Below are 13,072 nucleotides of genomic sequence, written 5' to 3'. Positions count from 1 at the left end.
GAGAGCTTAGTTATAAATGGGGCTGAAGAGAACACAGGACTTTGGGAGGAAGCATTCTTCCCCTTCGTGAAGTCTGCAGGGGTGGAGTCCCTCTCTTGTGCACTGTAAAATATGGAGTAGGGAAATCCCAGTCCTTAAATCCTTTGGAGGTGCATCGGAGACAATCCCTCAAAAGCCAGGGAGGAGGATGAGGAAAGCAAAGGGGTGTGGCCAGCAGTACATTGGGGATGATTTCCACCTCTCCCATCCTGTGGAGGGGCTCCCCACTCCTATAGTACGTGCAGAGTAAGGTGTCACTTGGATAAGTGCATTAGCTCCCAGCAAGCCTTGGGAGGGTGACTGGGGACCATTCCCACAAAGTGGTTTTAGTTGCCTCTGGTGGAAGAATATGCTGATGAAGCAGGGGTGATGGATTCTCCTTGCAACTTGGGAAAAGCCAGGATCATTTCCTAGTTTCATGCTGCAGTCAATTACAGGGTATAACTTACTAATACAGTGATGGGCGGCTGTGGTTTGCTCCCACTGCATGGCCCTGAGAACCGATTTGGAGAGGGGATGAAAAATGACCGGTGTCTCCTTCCATAACACAGGATTTATTGTAAAGACATTTTCTCATTCCCCATCCAAAAAGGAATGGGGTAAGAATCTCAGAAACTGGGAATTGTTTTTTGTGTAGGGACAATTCTTTGTTGAGGTGGTCTGGGCCACTCCATGTCTGACCCATTCATGTGTCATCTTCCCCTCTGCAGAGGTAAATCCCAGGTGGCACTGAAAATTATTAGAAATGTGGGAAAATACCGGGAAGCAGCCAGACTGGAAATTAATGTCCTAAAGAAAATTAGAGAGCGAGACAAGGACAACAAATAGTAAGTTTGATCTCTTGTGTAGAAGTTGCTGCTGCTTAGTGCTGTCAGTATATCTACTCAGAGAGGAGAGTGGTCGGAGCAAGGTAGCATGGGGGAGAACCGGAGTAAGAGCATGGAAACTTAATACCTGTCTTTTCCGTCTACCTAGAAAATGATGTCGTCTTCTCCCTCATCCACCCTCTGGGATTGGGAATATAGAAGAGCTTTTTTCAGTCCGAATTGTGACTTTTATTCCCAGGTCCCTGAATATGTAATTAAATATCTGGGAATTGGGTTAATTTATCCTTCCATATTAACTAAACGCAGTTCTTTATAGTGAAACATTTGCCCTTTTCTCCCCCCCTCCCCCCCTTCAGTGTAAGAATTTTGCTGCTTACACTAGGATATCTGTGTCCTTGGCATCTCTGGATGATTGAGCAGGTGAATCCCAGGTTGCTTAGAGAGAAGCATGGCTGTGCTGTGTCTGCAAACTGAGTGTTTGTGTGCTAGTCACTTGGAGAGAGGGAGGGATGGGAATACTACTTCCTTGGAAGAGTGGTGTGTGGCCAATAACATCCTTATTATCCATTCTGTCCAGTTTGTGTGTCCTGATGTCCGATTGGTTCAACTTCCATGGCCACATGTGCATCGCCTTTGAGCTTCTGGGCAAGAACACTTTTGAATTCCTGAAGGAGAATAACTTTCAGCCATATCCCCTCCCCCAGATCCGGCACATGGCATACCAGCTCTGCCATGCCTTGAGATGTAAGTTACCCAGATTCCTTTGCCACGGTTGTCTGCAGCAATGAGGTGAGTTCTACTCGCCAGCTAGTGTTTTCTTCCCATTTGTTTTTACATGCATGTTAATTGTGTCTGAACATTTTGGCTAGTCTCACTTTTCACAGTCTGAAGAGTTTAAAATCAGGTGAGCGATTCCGATGTTTTTGGAGAACAGTGAAGGGAGGTGGATTGAGGACATGGCTTCTAGATTCACCTCAGTTTCCTCCTGAAAGAGAGGGGAAAGTAAACCTTGTGAGCGTCACACAGATGAGACTTACTGCCTGTATGTGGCGGACGCGACGGGATGACTGAAATGTATATTTAACAGTTAAAATGTGATGCCATATAGTGAGGAACTTGGCTACAAATAAGAGAATTCTATGTAGCTTAATGAAGCTGTTTGATACACAGTTGACTTGGGTCATGGTGCAGCACATTGCACTCTGGTTCAAAGTACGGTTCCTTGGGGCAAGGGAGCATGTGTTTGCAGGGTGCCGATGTAACAGACATAGCTGTACGGAGGGTCCAGTGCTTGATTCTTAAACTTTTCTCTTCTCTCTCCCCACCCCTCTCCGCAGTTTTACATGACAACCAGCTGACTCACACTGACCTCAAACCTGAAAACATCCTCTTTGTGAATTCCGATTTCGACACCATGTACAATGAGACCAAGGTAGGTTGCCTCTCTGAGCGAGAGGGTGAAATGATTGAATGCCTTGCCTCTTTCTGCAAGAAAAAGATTTTCCTTTTTCCCATTCTCTGGTTGAGCATGAGGGCCATCATCTCCAGTGGCTTGGACACGGGAGACAGTCAGGAGGCCTGCATTCTATTCCTGACCTTTCCAATCTGTAAAAACGAAGAGTACTTGGCTACCTAGGTTAAAGAGCTTTGAGATCTCTGATGGAAGGCCCTATACAAGTGCGATGTTTCTGTATTTTGTGGCCCTTTTTACTGCTGATACGGATATCCAGGTTCCTTATTGCTATTTCTTGTGTTGCAGAGCTGTGAGGAGAAATCTATTAGGAACACAAACATCCGTGTGGCTGACTTTGGAAGCGCCACCTTTGACCATGAGCATCACACTACTATTGTTGCTACTCGGCATTACCGCCCGCCAGAGGTGATTCTGGGTGAGTGGAGTTACGCTTCTGTCTTTACTGATGGGTTTCTGGGGAGTGGGCCATGGGGTACATTAGGGTAAGAATTGGGCTTTGCAAGAATGAACTGACTGGAAAATCTCTGATTCTGGAGTGGAGAAAGGGGACAATCTACACTGGCATATTTAGACAAAAAGTTAAACCTGCTGCTGTGATTGGTCTCTTGTGAGCGAAGGTTTGGGTGGTGCTGCAGATGAGGCATTGAGACTGCTGAGGCAGCACACCCAGTCTGCATCACATCCAAAGCCTGGAACAAAGACGACGCTTTCATTTAAGCAAAATATTGTCCGTAAATATGTGCCCAGAACTTTGGGCGAGTGCTCGTCGCAGAGATGTGGGATGGCAGAGATCTGAGATGCTCGTGTGAGGTATCGCAGTTGAGTTAATCAGAGAATAACCACTTCCGTGCACAGACTGTAAAGGGGGCAGCTCTCTGTTCCGGGACTCTGACTCCCAGAGGACTAAGCAGTCATCTCGCCACAGAAATCCACTGGGCGTGTAGCTGAGTTTTAGGTCTCTCCAATTTTAAAGGAAACTAAAAACCACCAGCAAGGAATTTGTTCAAGCTCCACATTTATCACTGGAAGCTCAGTCATTTTCTCTCCTCTTCATTGCAGAGCTGGGCTGGGCACAGCCGTGTGATGTCTGGAGTATTGGCTGCATTCTATTTGAGTATTACCGTGGCTTCACACTCTTTCAGGTACACTTTCGCAAGGCCTTTACGCCCCTGACTGAACTGTGTAAGCTTTAGTTCCCTTTTAAGCCGTGAAGCCCAAATCAACAATGGTATTTATGCTCCTAATTTCCATTGAACTCAGGGGAAGTTAGGAGCCCAAATACCTTTGTAGATTTGGGCCTACATTTTTCTGGGTACCATGAGGAGACTGTCCTACTAGTCCATCCTTAGAAGGGTGGGTTTAGACCTTCCTGTCTTCGTTGTGTGACTGTTTCAAGGCTAAGAAAATAACCCAGTCGTTCTTCCTCCACAGACTCATGAGAATCGTGAGCACCTTGTAATGATGGAAAAAATCCTTGGGCCAATCCCATCTCAGATGATCCACAAAACCCGGTGAGAACCAGCTTCTGAACTCTGAGCAGCTGACTTGGCTGTTGCATTGTTCTGGTGATGGGGAGTAGGCGAGATACCATCTCTGATGCAGAGAAGCCACACATCAGAATCCTAACACTAGGGTTGTAGCTCTGGGTGGAGATCATAGGGTCAAGAAAAGACTTGAACTTGAAATAGAAGTGAGGTTGAGTACAGGGGCTGGTAAAAATGGCTGAGCAGCCTAGAAATAGTGGAACCCTGTTGTTCTATACCACTAAGGGGGCCTTGCCTAGGATTTCTTCTATACTTTTGCTGAGACAGGGCCACCGTTCCTGCCTGAGAAGACAGTGAACTTTCATGCAAACAGCATCAAAATCTGAAACGTCTTATCGTTTTGTGGCAGCATGGTCCAGTGGCTAGGGCACTACAGTGGGAGTCAGGTGACCTGGGTTCTGTTCCCTGCTCTGCTGTTGACCCTAATGTTTGACCTTGGGCAAGTCACGTCCCCTCTCTGCCTGTTTTTCCCATCTGTGAAATGGGAATGATACTTTACTATCTTTGTAAAGTGCTTTGAAATCCATGGATGAAAAGTGCTATATATGAGATTTATATTAAAACCCCAAGTATTGGCTGCTAGAAACCGTCTAGCTTGGCTTTAACGAGGCTCAGCTTTTAAGACCACCTTGATTGCTGGCTGGGCTAGTAGAATACCAAGCATATAGTTTTCTGAAGTGCTTTGGAAAAGGGGTACAGCATCCTCTGAAAGCACTGGCTGGCTTATATTATATATAGTTTGAGTCTTAGTACTGATGTCTTGCCTTGCAGTGAGGCTACGCATACCCCATACGTGTGCATCTCCAGATTTCTCTTGTAGATAGGACTCTTGAATAGTTCCTTTTATTGTACAGGAAACAGAAGTACTTCCACAAGGGGGGCCTGGTATGGGATGAGAACACATCAGATGGAAGATACGTCCAAGAGAACTGCAAACCACTGCGGGTATGAGACGCTGCTCTGATTTCTATAGAAAGCTTAGCTAGCTCTGCAATGGGTGCTGAGTCCTAGCTTCCACCATGTCACCTGGCACGTTCTTGGAGTGAGATGACACTGGATGGAAATGGGGGTGCTGCTGTCAGTATCTAAATGACATGGGAGACAGATTGGTAGCTTCATTCCGTATATGCAGGGAGCACCTTGGCACAAAAACAGAACCTTGTCAAGACTAGAATGACTGGTCGGTCCCAATATAATTGTTTTAAGCTGTATTAGCTTTTACAGAGCCTATTACCCAATGCTTTATAATCACTCCCGATCCTGTTCCCAAATCAGCTGTAGTCACAGTTAGTAAAGACTTCACTTTGTGTCAGTGCGGTGTGGTAAGAATCAGAAATGAGGGATGGAATTGTTAGGTCATGTAGCTCCTCCTCCAGCCAGTTCGGGACTGCTCCCTACACTGTGTTCTGTAGATGGGCAAGGCCTTAGAATTCCATGGCAGTACCACAGTCCTGTAGATGGGATTAGGAGTGGGAGCCTGGTCTCTAACGGTGCTGAGAACTCCAGCTTCAGTGGATGCTCTGCGCTTCTGAAACTCATGGCCTTGGGTTCTGTACTGGAGCTGTGACTGGATTGCTGTGGCCTGGGGCAAATCTCTTTGAGTGCCTCCAATTCCTCAGCTGTGAAATAGGGACTGTGATGGTGAAGATCGCTATAGAAAGATGTGTTGGTTACTCTTACTCTGCCTTTATTCTTAAAGAAAGCTGAGGACATGTCTGTCTCATGTCTCGCTAGTTTTAATCCTTTCTGAGGCAGGACAGGGAACCCTCTCATGTGGCTGCTGCTCACTGAAAGGACTTGGGGAGAACCCCCCAGCTTACAGGGAATCTGATCTTCCAGGCAGGAAGGCTGAGGGGATCCGTGCAGGACTGCATCTGGGCATGGCAACCTTGGGCTTTGTCTGTTGGAAGGTTGGGGTCCAGCTTGTGCCCCCATCACAGGGCAGAGGAAGATTGGTTCTGTAGTCAGGGAGCTAGACTGGGACTCAGGACACCTGGATTCTATTCCCTACTCAGCTGCTGACTTCCTATGTGACCTTGGGCAAGTCACTTAGTATCACTGTGCCCCAGTTCCTCCTCTGCCCAATGGGAGAGATGCTCAGATACTATGGTGATAGGAGTGGAGGCTCTATGCAAGGGTACATATGATGGCTCCCAAGGGATTTCACCCTACAAGGGGGAAGTAGTATGTAGGTAGGAGTGGGCATCCTGTGCCTTCTCACCCAGTGGAGACCATCAGAGATTTGCCTGGTGCTGTAATGGATAAAAATTTATCTAATAGACAAGGATGCAGCAAGAATGTGGGAGAGATGGAAGATGGGCCACATCAGGCCAGAGGTGGCTGTCACCTCAACAGAAGTTGCACTGAGGGCAAAAATGTGGACCTGTTGATAGGGGAGCAGTGACACTTCCTCAACATTTGCTTTGAGCTACTGCTGTAGCTGGTGGAGGAGACACTCGCCACTGCCAGAGGGTTCTACCATCCCTAGCTTTGTCTGCTTGTGGAGGAAGTAAAGGGACAACCTTTAAAACTTTCTTTGAATGCCCAAAATCTCCTGTAACTTCCCTTGGCTTTCTCAGGAATAAAGTTCTGATGGTGTAGCACCCTGCCATAGCTGTATTGGGGTTGCCAACTCTCAAGATATATAGTGTGGAGGATCATGTCTAGTTTTTGCCAGTTGTTTGTCTGCATTTTTCCGCAGCTGAATCTGTATTATTCTGTTTCAGAGCTACATGCTGTATGATTCACCGGACCATGTGCAGCTGTTTGACTTGATGAGAAGGATGTTAGAGTTTGATCCTTCCAAGAGGATCGCATTCTCTGAAGCTCTGCTGCACCCGTTCTTTAGTGGCCTGTCTCCAGAGGAAAGGATGCTGTGTAGTCGAGTCTCGAACCGTGACCTGAGCAGATGACAGATGGGTGGGTGGTGATGCCTGCTGGATATGAACATACTCCTGGATGGGTCTGACCTCTGCTGTAGAGGCTCCAATCAGCCCTCCTGTAGCACAGAGTTCAGAGGTACTGGTGCAATGTGATATGGACCCTGGGCATGGGAGGGGGGAGGAGAAAGCTACATGGAAAGCACAGATGTCTCATATTTATATGTTGTAAAGTTAAAATAAAGTGTTTCTTATTGTTTGATAATTTACTTGTAGGAATGTGTCCAGCTATTTTTTTGCTCCCACCCTGCCATATTTTTTCTGTTAAATAAAGAGTGGTTTTATATTTCTCCACAAAACGGCATCGTTATGAATGTGAGACGTTACTGCTGTGCTGGCTCTAGGCAGTCCTTCATTTCCAAGCATGGGCTAGCCTAACCTTGCTTTGTCTTCTCCATTAGCTAGTGTGTAGGAGAGAGGTACTGCACTGTTCATCTCAAGTCTGGCTGTGGTATTGGAGGGGAGGATTGGGGTTACTTCTTGGTGATTTGCTAGTCCCCTTCAGCAACTGCCAGGGAAATATAAATCCCTTTTCAAAACACTTGTAACTGCTTGTATTGTGCTTGGCTCTAGAGTCCTGAAGCACCTTACTGGTTTTATTCAGGAAAGTAACTAGTAGAATGGCTGTTGGGCTGGGCTTAATTGTGTACAAGAGCTCTTCCTTGCAGGTGGGGCAAACTTTTCCCATATACATAAGTCACTGAACACACATGAATAGTTGCACTTTATTTCAAGGCTGGTATTACCCCAGCTGCTGCATGAATTATGGAACAACAGTGTTTGTGTCATCAAGTCAATGCTTCAGTCATATCATCATTACAGAGTTGTGGTGCAGTTGTCTTTACACCGGGTGCCTGAAGCCAGGGTTTTATTCACTGCTGCTGAAAAGAGGGTGCATGTTTTCTTATGACAAGCTGTGAGGGAATGATGCAGAACTTAAATCTACTGCTGGTTACTACTGAGCAGTGAAAGCTGCATTTCTGCTTTCTAGAAAAGCAAAGTCCATTCCAGTGCTTATTTATAGGCAGCTGCTTTTCCTGAGCCCCGGAAAGTCAGCTCCTGAGTATTCACTACACCAAGTCCTTGCACACTGGTTAAAATGTTAACTTTTAGTATTTAAGATGTGAACATCCCTCGAAGCCTACTTCTTAATGAAGAGCTCTGACAAATGGGTCAGGGGGAGGCTGTATCCCTTCCTGCTGTTGTCTATTGCATCCAGCATAAAGCATGTGTCTGCAGTAGCTGTGTGACAAAGGGCCAAGAATCCCAAAGCCTTGATCACATGGATGTGCTACAAGATGCATCTGGTCTAGGACAAGGCCAATGATTTCATTCCTCTGGCAAGAATACAACTCTGCTTGTCAGAAGAAAAGCAAGCACCCTTACCCTTAGAAGGGAGAATGCATTAAGTTTAGTAGAGTAACACACAGAACTTGTCCCAAAGCTCCTTAGTTGTGCTTGAGATGAGTCAATCTAGAATCTGTCAGTGCCCACACTCTTAAAATCCTATCGCTTGTCCAGAGGCATCAAGTGTCTGTAGCAGCAATAACACTGCCTACTTTAATTCTTTATTTAAAAAATAACCCTTTGAGCAATTTACTACCTCTTCTAATATGGCTGGTAGGACCTCAGCCACTGCTGCACACTTTAAAGAAAAAATTCAAAGTGCTTCTTAACCCTTCCAAACAACCTTCAACGTGGGCAAGTTAAAGATGCCTGTAAAATAATATAGGAGAGGAGCCAAGTAGCAGGCTGTTTTCTTACAGGTGATAGGCAGCTCTGCTTTTATAAAGGAAGGTGAAAACAAGGCAATTAGAGTTACTGTACAGAGATTAATCAATTTTTCACCTTGTGTAGGCAGTTGCTACATCCTCAGTAAGTTACACTAACACTGACTGCCAGGATAACCCCTCATGCACCATGTTGTCACTAACCAGCGCTGCTTGCTAGTCAAGTGCCATCCCTTAGCATTAAATGCTATTGCATTAAGCTGAAACTAGACCTGAGGCATAGGTGCTCTAAGCCTTGCAGAGAAACACACACACAGCCAGAGCTACAGCCACATACACCTAATTATGTTAGTGAAGAGTTTAGTCATTGATAATCTGTGTTAGCAGTAAGGCCATTAAGCGTAAACCAGTGGACACAGCTGAGTAGTCTAACCCTCCACATGAGAAGTGTGCTGAACCGCGGGCCCTTTATCCTCCTGAGGTAGATGAGTTCTGTGCTGTTTGGCATGGGAAGTCCTGACTGCACTGCCTGGATATCAATGTACCATGGAATAAGAGCAGGGCTATTCTCCAATGCCCCTGCCCACCATTCCCACACCCTGTGGTATGAAATACCTACTTGCCATCTCCCCCAGGGTACATTAAATAGTGCTGTACAGATTAGGGTGTGGTATATTTTCCCATTCTTCAGTGACTTGGAGCACTGCTCAGGTAGACAGTCTCTTCCCAGCCACCCTCTTTTCTTTTTTACTTTGCTTGGTGCACTCAGCCTTTGTTCCTAACAGCTCTTCTATGATGAGTAGTAACAGGATGATTTTTTTTTAAGCATACAAGTGCCTGACTTGTATCCCCACATAACCCAGCTGGTTGCAGTTTCTTCATGAGTTCAGTTGCTGAATACCCAGACAGTAGCTCCAAGTGTTTCACACAGAACAGCTGCTCTACACTTTAGCAAGAGGAGATCTAGCTCCCCTGGGAAAGGCACCAACAGAAGCTTTGAAGTCAGTCCGTGCCAGCAGAGCCTATGCTCCCAGCAAAGTTCAAACTGCAGCAGAGGAACTCAGGTCGGTTTTGCTAGAACAGAAATTTGGAAAGCCCAGAAACTCTCAGGCAGAGCACTGTTTTGGTCCAAGTTTAATATTTCTCATCACTAGCCAGTGATAGTTTGGCACGTTGAGAGACAATAAAAGGGTCCAGCATGATAGATTTACAGAGCCAGCCAAAGGTTCAGTAAACCACGTACTCTAGGCAGTGCAATGAATATGAATGGTTTCCTTGCAGCACATAGGGGAAAAAAGTCTGCAGCCCAAAACCAGCTAGCAAAGTAAAAAGGGTGAGACGACCTACAGTAATTCAGGTCAGAATTTTCTGACCTTCCCTCAAGTGTGATGTAGCTGGAAAGTTCAAAGTTTTCTGAAAGCCACATGATACAACAGTGGTCACTACCAGTGGTGATGCCTGAGGCATAAGGGACCAGATTTCAGTGCACTAGTGCATGCAGGAGCAATACTGCAGATGCTTCTGAAGGCAGCCTAACAAATCAGCTTGCCAAGCACAACAGCATTTGCTGTAGCACTACCAAGATCACCCGTGCTCAGGAGGCCATACAGCTAGTAGCACTACACTGAGCTGACAAGCAGGCCTGGAGGAAGATTCCTCCACTAAAGGCCTTCCATAACACCCCCCTAATACATTGTGCACGCACTGCTGTCTGCATATTAAGACAAACAGCATTTGACATCTTTACAGTTTGCATAACCAGGAGAGGCAAGTGCCCTATGATTTCCACTGAGATCCATGTGGAACAGTGCATTAGAACAAAGCACATATACTTTTTAGGAGGGAGGATCCCTCCCCCTGATGTGGCTATTGCTCCCAAAGGGAAAGGAGCACTGCCATGCTTCACAAGACGTATTCAGGTGCAGGGTGTGCTGCGGGGGCCCACTGGTAGCACTACTCGCAAAGTGGGCACTGAGGCTCTACGATAATATATCCAAACACTACCTGTGCTGAACACAAGGTATTAAAGAAAAGAGGGTAACGTCTGCCTGTTCCCCTCGCATCTTCTCCGAATCATTGAGGTTACTCAGCTCGCTGGAGAAATAAAAACCCACCTCAGGAAAATGCCTTTCCCAAAGCACTGTCTGGTGGAAGGACACCAGGGTAAACACCTCACTCCCCTACAGTTTCCAGGCCTGGGCTGCATTCACTCAGCAAGCGGTCAAGGAACAAAAGCTTTACACCCGCTTTCTAAACAGGGAGCCCCATCCACAGGGGCCTGGCAGCTCCAGAAAGAGACTTAACTATAATTGCTCTTATGAACATAAAAGAAAACAAAGAACAAAATCAAAACAGTAAAACTGTAACAAAGACATTTCTACATCATCACTGAGGGGCAATTGCTCCTGAAAGGGGCCCCCCACTGGGTTAAATTTCCCCCCCAGAAGTACTAAAAAACCATCTTGTAAATCTCCAGGCTGTCTGACAGTCACTTGCATCTGTAAACAAACCCTCTCACCCACTTTAACCATCCTCTGGCTGGTGACCAGGCGCTGCCTTTCCCAATGTTAGATACCAGCTTCTTCCACATTCCTTCATCCAATGGCACGAGAGAGAGAGAAAGCATCTTGCAGTAACATTTGCTCCCTTAATTTTTATGTTTTTAATACACATTTCTTCTGGAAGAAAAACTCCAGAACTTTACATCCTTAAGGCGTCACGAGTTTACTTGTCAGGATCCTTTATACAGCTTGCTAGGCAGGACTCTGCCCCATCTCCCCCTCCAGGGCTGATACACTGCAGGGTCTGCTCTATGTTGAATGCAATGGGATGACGAATTTGCAGCCAAAGGGTGAGTGGTAGTTTATTCCCACCTCCTGAAAGACTTTCTGCGGAATGCCGATGTCGCACAGATATACTCGCCCTGCCCTCTCACCCAGCGGCAGGGGCAGGCCCAAGGCCAGTGACCACTTGGCATCAATGCCCTGCTCCATTTCACTCATAGGAGGGTCTATACTGAGGACAGGGGCTCGGTTCTGGTTGGCCCAGTCCACAGCTGCTTTGTACCAAGGCTGATCTCTCAGGAAAGCATTTTCATGACAATCCAGACAGTTTATCACCAGGTCAACAGGGGTATCTGGGAGATCTGAAAGAAACATGCATGTTTTAATGTGCATCCAGTACCAGCGTAGGAGAGAACCTCCCCTCCACAGAAACTGCAGCTGCCTACAAAGAACTGTACTCCCAACCTCCCTCCCTGCATCTCCAGGAGAATCCTTCCAACCTCCCTACAGAGCAAGAGGCCGAAGGGAGGCCCATTTTAGCACTCAGGAGCAGCAAAGTAACAACAGACTTGCCAGCTAGATAGACTCTCCCACAGCCATTTGCCAATGGAACTCAAAGGCTTGAGTTGCAGGTTGGCAATTTCTGCTCATCATGCTGAAGCGTGGCCCTTTTGGGATGGACGTGGTTGAAATTGATCAGTTTTGAACCCAGGCCTCCGGAGGGACATCACTTCAATGAACCAACTGGCCCCCTGAAGAGACCACCTGCCAGAACAGCTCTGTCAGGTTACGTGGTAGTACCTGCAATGTAACCCCAGGTTCTAATGTGGAGCGTCTTGTTGTGTAAAGCCTGGCCCAGAGACTGGTGTGCCACTATTCCTCCAGGGCCGCCCAGAGGATTCAGGGGGCCTGGGGTCTTCGGCGGTGGGGCCTCCCCGCTTCGGTGGTAATTCAGCAGCGGGGGGTCCTTCCGCTCCGGGACCCGCCACCGAAGTGCCCCGAAGACCTGCGGCGGGGCCCCCCCTCTGCCAAATTACCGCCAAAGAGCTGGCACTTTGGCGGCGGGTCCCGCTTCGGTGGTAATTCAGCGGCGGGGGGTCCTTCCGCCCCGGACCCCCCGTCGACCCGGAGCGGAAGAAGCTCCTGGGCCCCCGGAGCGAGTGAAGGACCCCGCTCCAGGGGCCCTGAAAAACTCTCATGGGGGCCCCTGTGGGGCCCCGGGCAAATTGCCCCACTTGCCCCCCCCCCCCCCCCCGGGCGGCCCTCTATTACTCTCCTCCTGCCCACTAGGGCCCTACACAATGAGTTTTATGCCTAACATTTGTCAAGCTTTAAACATGCTTTAATCTGGTGCAGAAAGTCCCCTGGATTCTAACTGAATCTACTCCCAGGAAATCTTATAAAACAGCCAACGCTTTTGTAAACCCTACTCAAAAAATATTATTTGCTCAGCTGAGCCACCACAGCTCTGCAGGGATCAGTGGTTTGCCATTTTCACTAACGATATCCAAAGAGATCCATTAAAAAACCGTCGGGGAGGGGGGAGGTTTACCAGCCAGAGAAGAAGAAAACTAGGAAGGGGATGGGCATTTTGGAGAATCTGCCATTGGTTAGGCAGCTGGTGTGCTGCAACTGCTGCTTGTCATGCTGATCAGTACTGTCTTGTCGTTTTCTTGTATTCCCCCCACATCATCTGTCTGTTGTATTCACCTGTTGTCTCATCTTTAAAAAAGTAA

At 47.2% G+C, this 13,072-nt stretch overlaps 2 protein-coding genes across 5 annotated transcripts in view; one reads left to right on the top strand and one right to left on the bottom strand.

The window, feature by feature from the left end:
• Window positions 1-7,030, top strand: part of CLK3 (CDC like kinase 3) — a 28,921-nt gene extending 21,891 nt beyond the window's left edge. For both annotated transcript variants that reach the window (XM_044979913.1, XM_044979914.1), the window contains exons 6-13: window positions 750-866; window positions 1,444-1,610; window positions 2,204-2,298; window positions 2,626-2,755; window positions 3,400-3,482; window positions 3,772-3,851; window positions 4,739-4,829; window positions 6,611-7,030. In XM_044979913.1, coding sequence (XP_044835848.1) covers window positions 750-866; window positions 1,444-1,610; window positions 2,204-2,298; window positions 2,626-2,755; window positions 3,400-3,482; window positions 3,772-3,851; window positions 4,739-4,829; window positions 6,611-6,796 — 949 coding nt within the window. In that variant the 3' untranslated portion in view covers window positions 6,797-7,030. The remainder of the gene's footprint in view (window positions 1-749; window positions 867-1,443; window positions 1,611-2,203; window positions 2,299-2,625; window positions 2,756-3,399; window positions 3,483-3,771; window positions 3,852-4,738; window positions 4,830-6,610) is intronic.
• A 507-nt stretch (window positions 7,031-7,537) lies between these two features.
• EDC3 (enhancer of mRNA decapping 3) overlaps window positions 7,538-13,072 on the bottom strand; it is a 57,570-nt gene continuing 52,035 nt past the window's right edge. For all 3 annotated transcript variants that reach the window (XM_044980647.1, XM_044980646.1, XM_044980648.1), the window contains one exon: window positions 7,538-11,698. In XM_044980647.1, coding sequence (XP_044836582.1) covers window positions 11,364-11,698 — 335 coding nt within the window. In that variant the 3' untranslated portion in view covers window positions 7,538-11,363. The remainder of the gene's footprint in view (window positions 11,699-13,072) is intronic.

Source organism: Mauremys mutica, chromosome 11 (assembly GCF_020497125.1).
Source record: "Mauremys mutica isolate MM-2020 ecotype Southern chromosome 11, ASM2049712v1, whole genome shotgun sequence".
Taxonomy (NCBI): Eukaryota; Metazoa; Chordata; order Testudines; family Geoemydidae; genus Mauremys; species Mauremys mutica.
The sequence above is the reverse complement of the archived record's forward strand: the minus strand, read 5'-3'. Positions and strand labels throughout refer to the sequence as shown.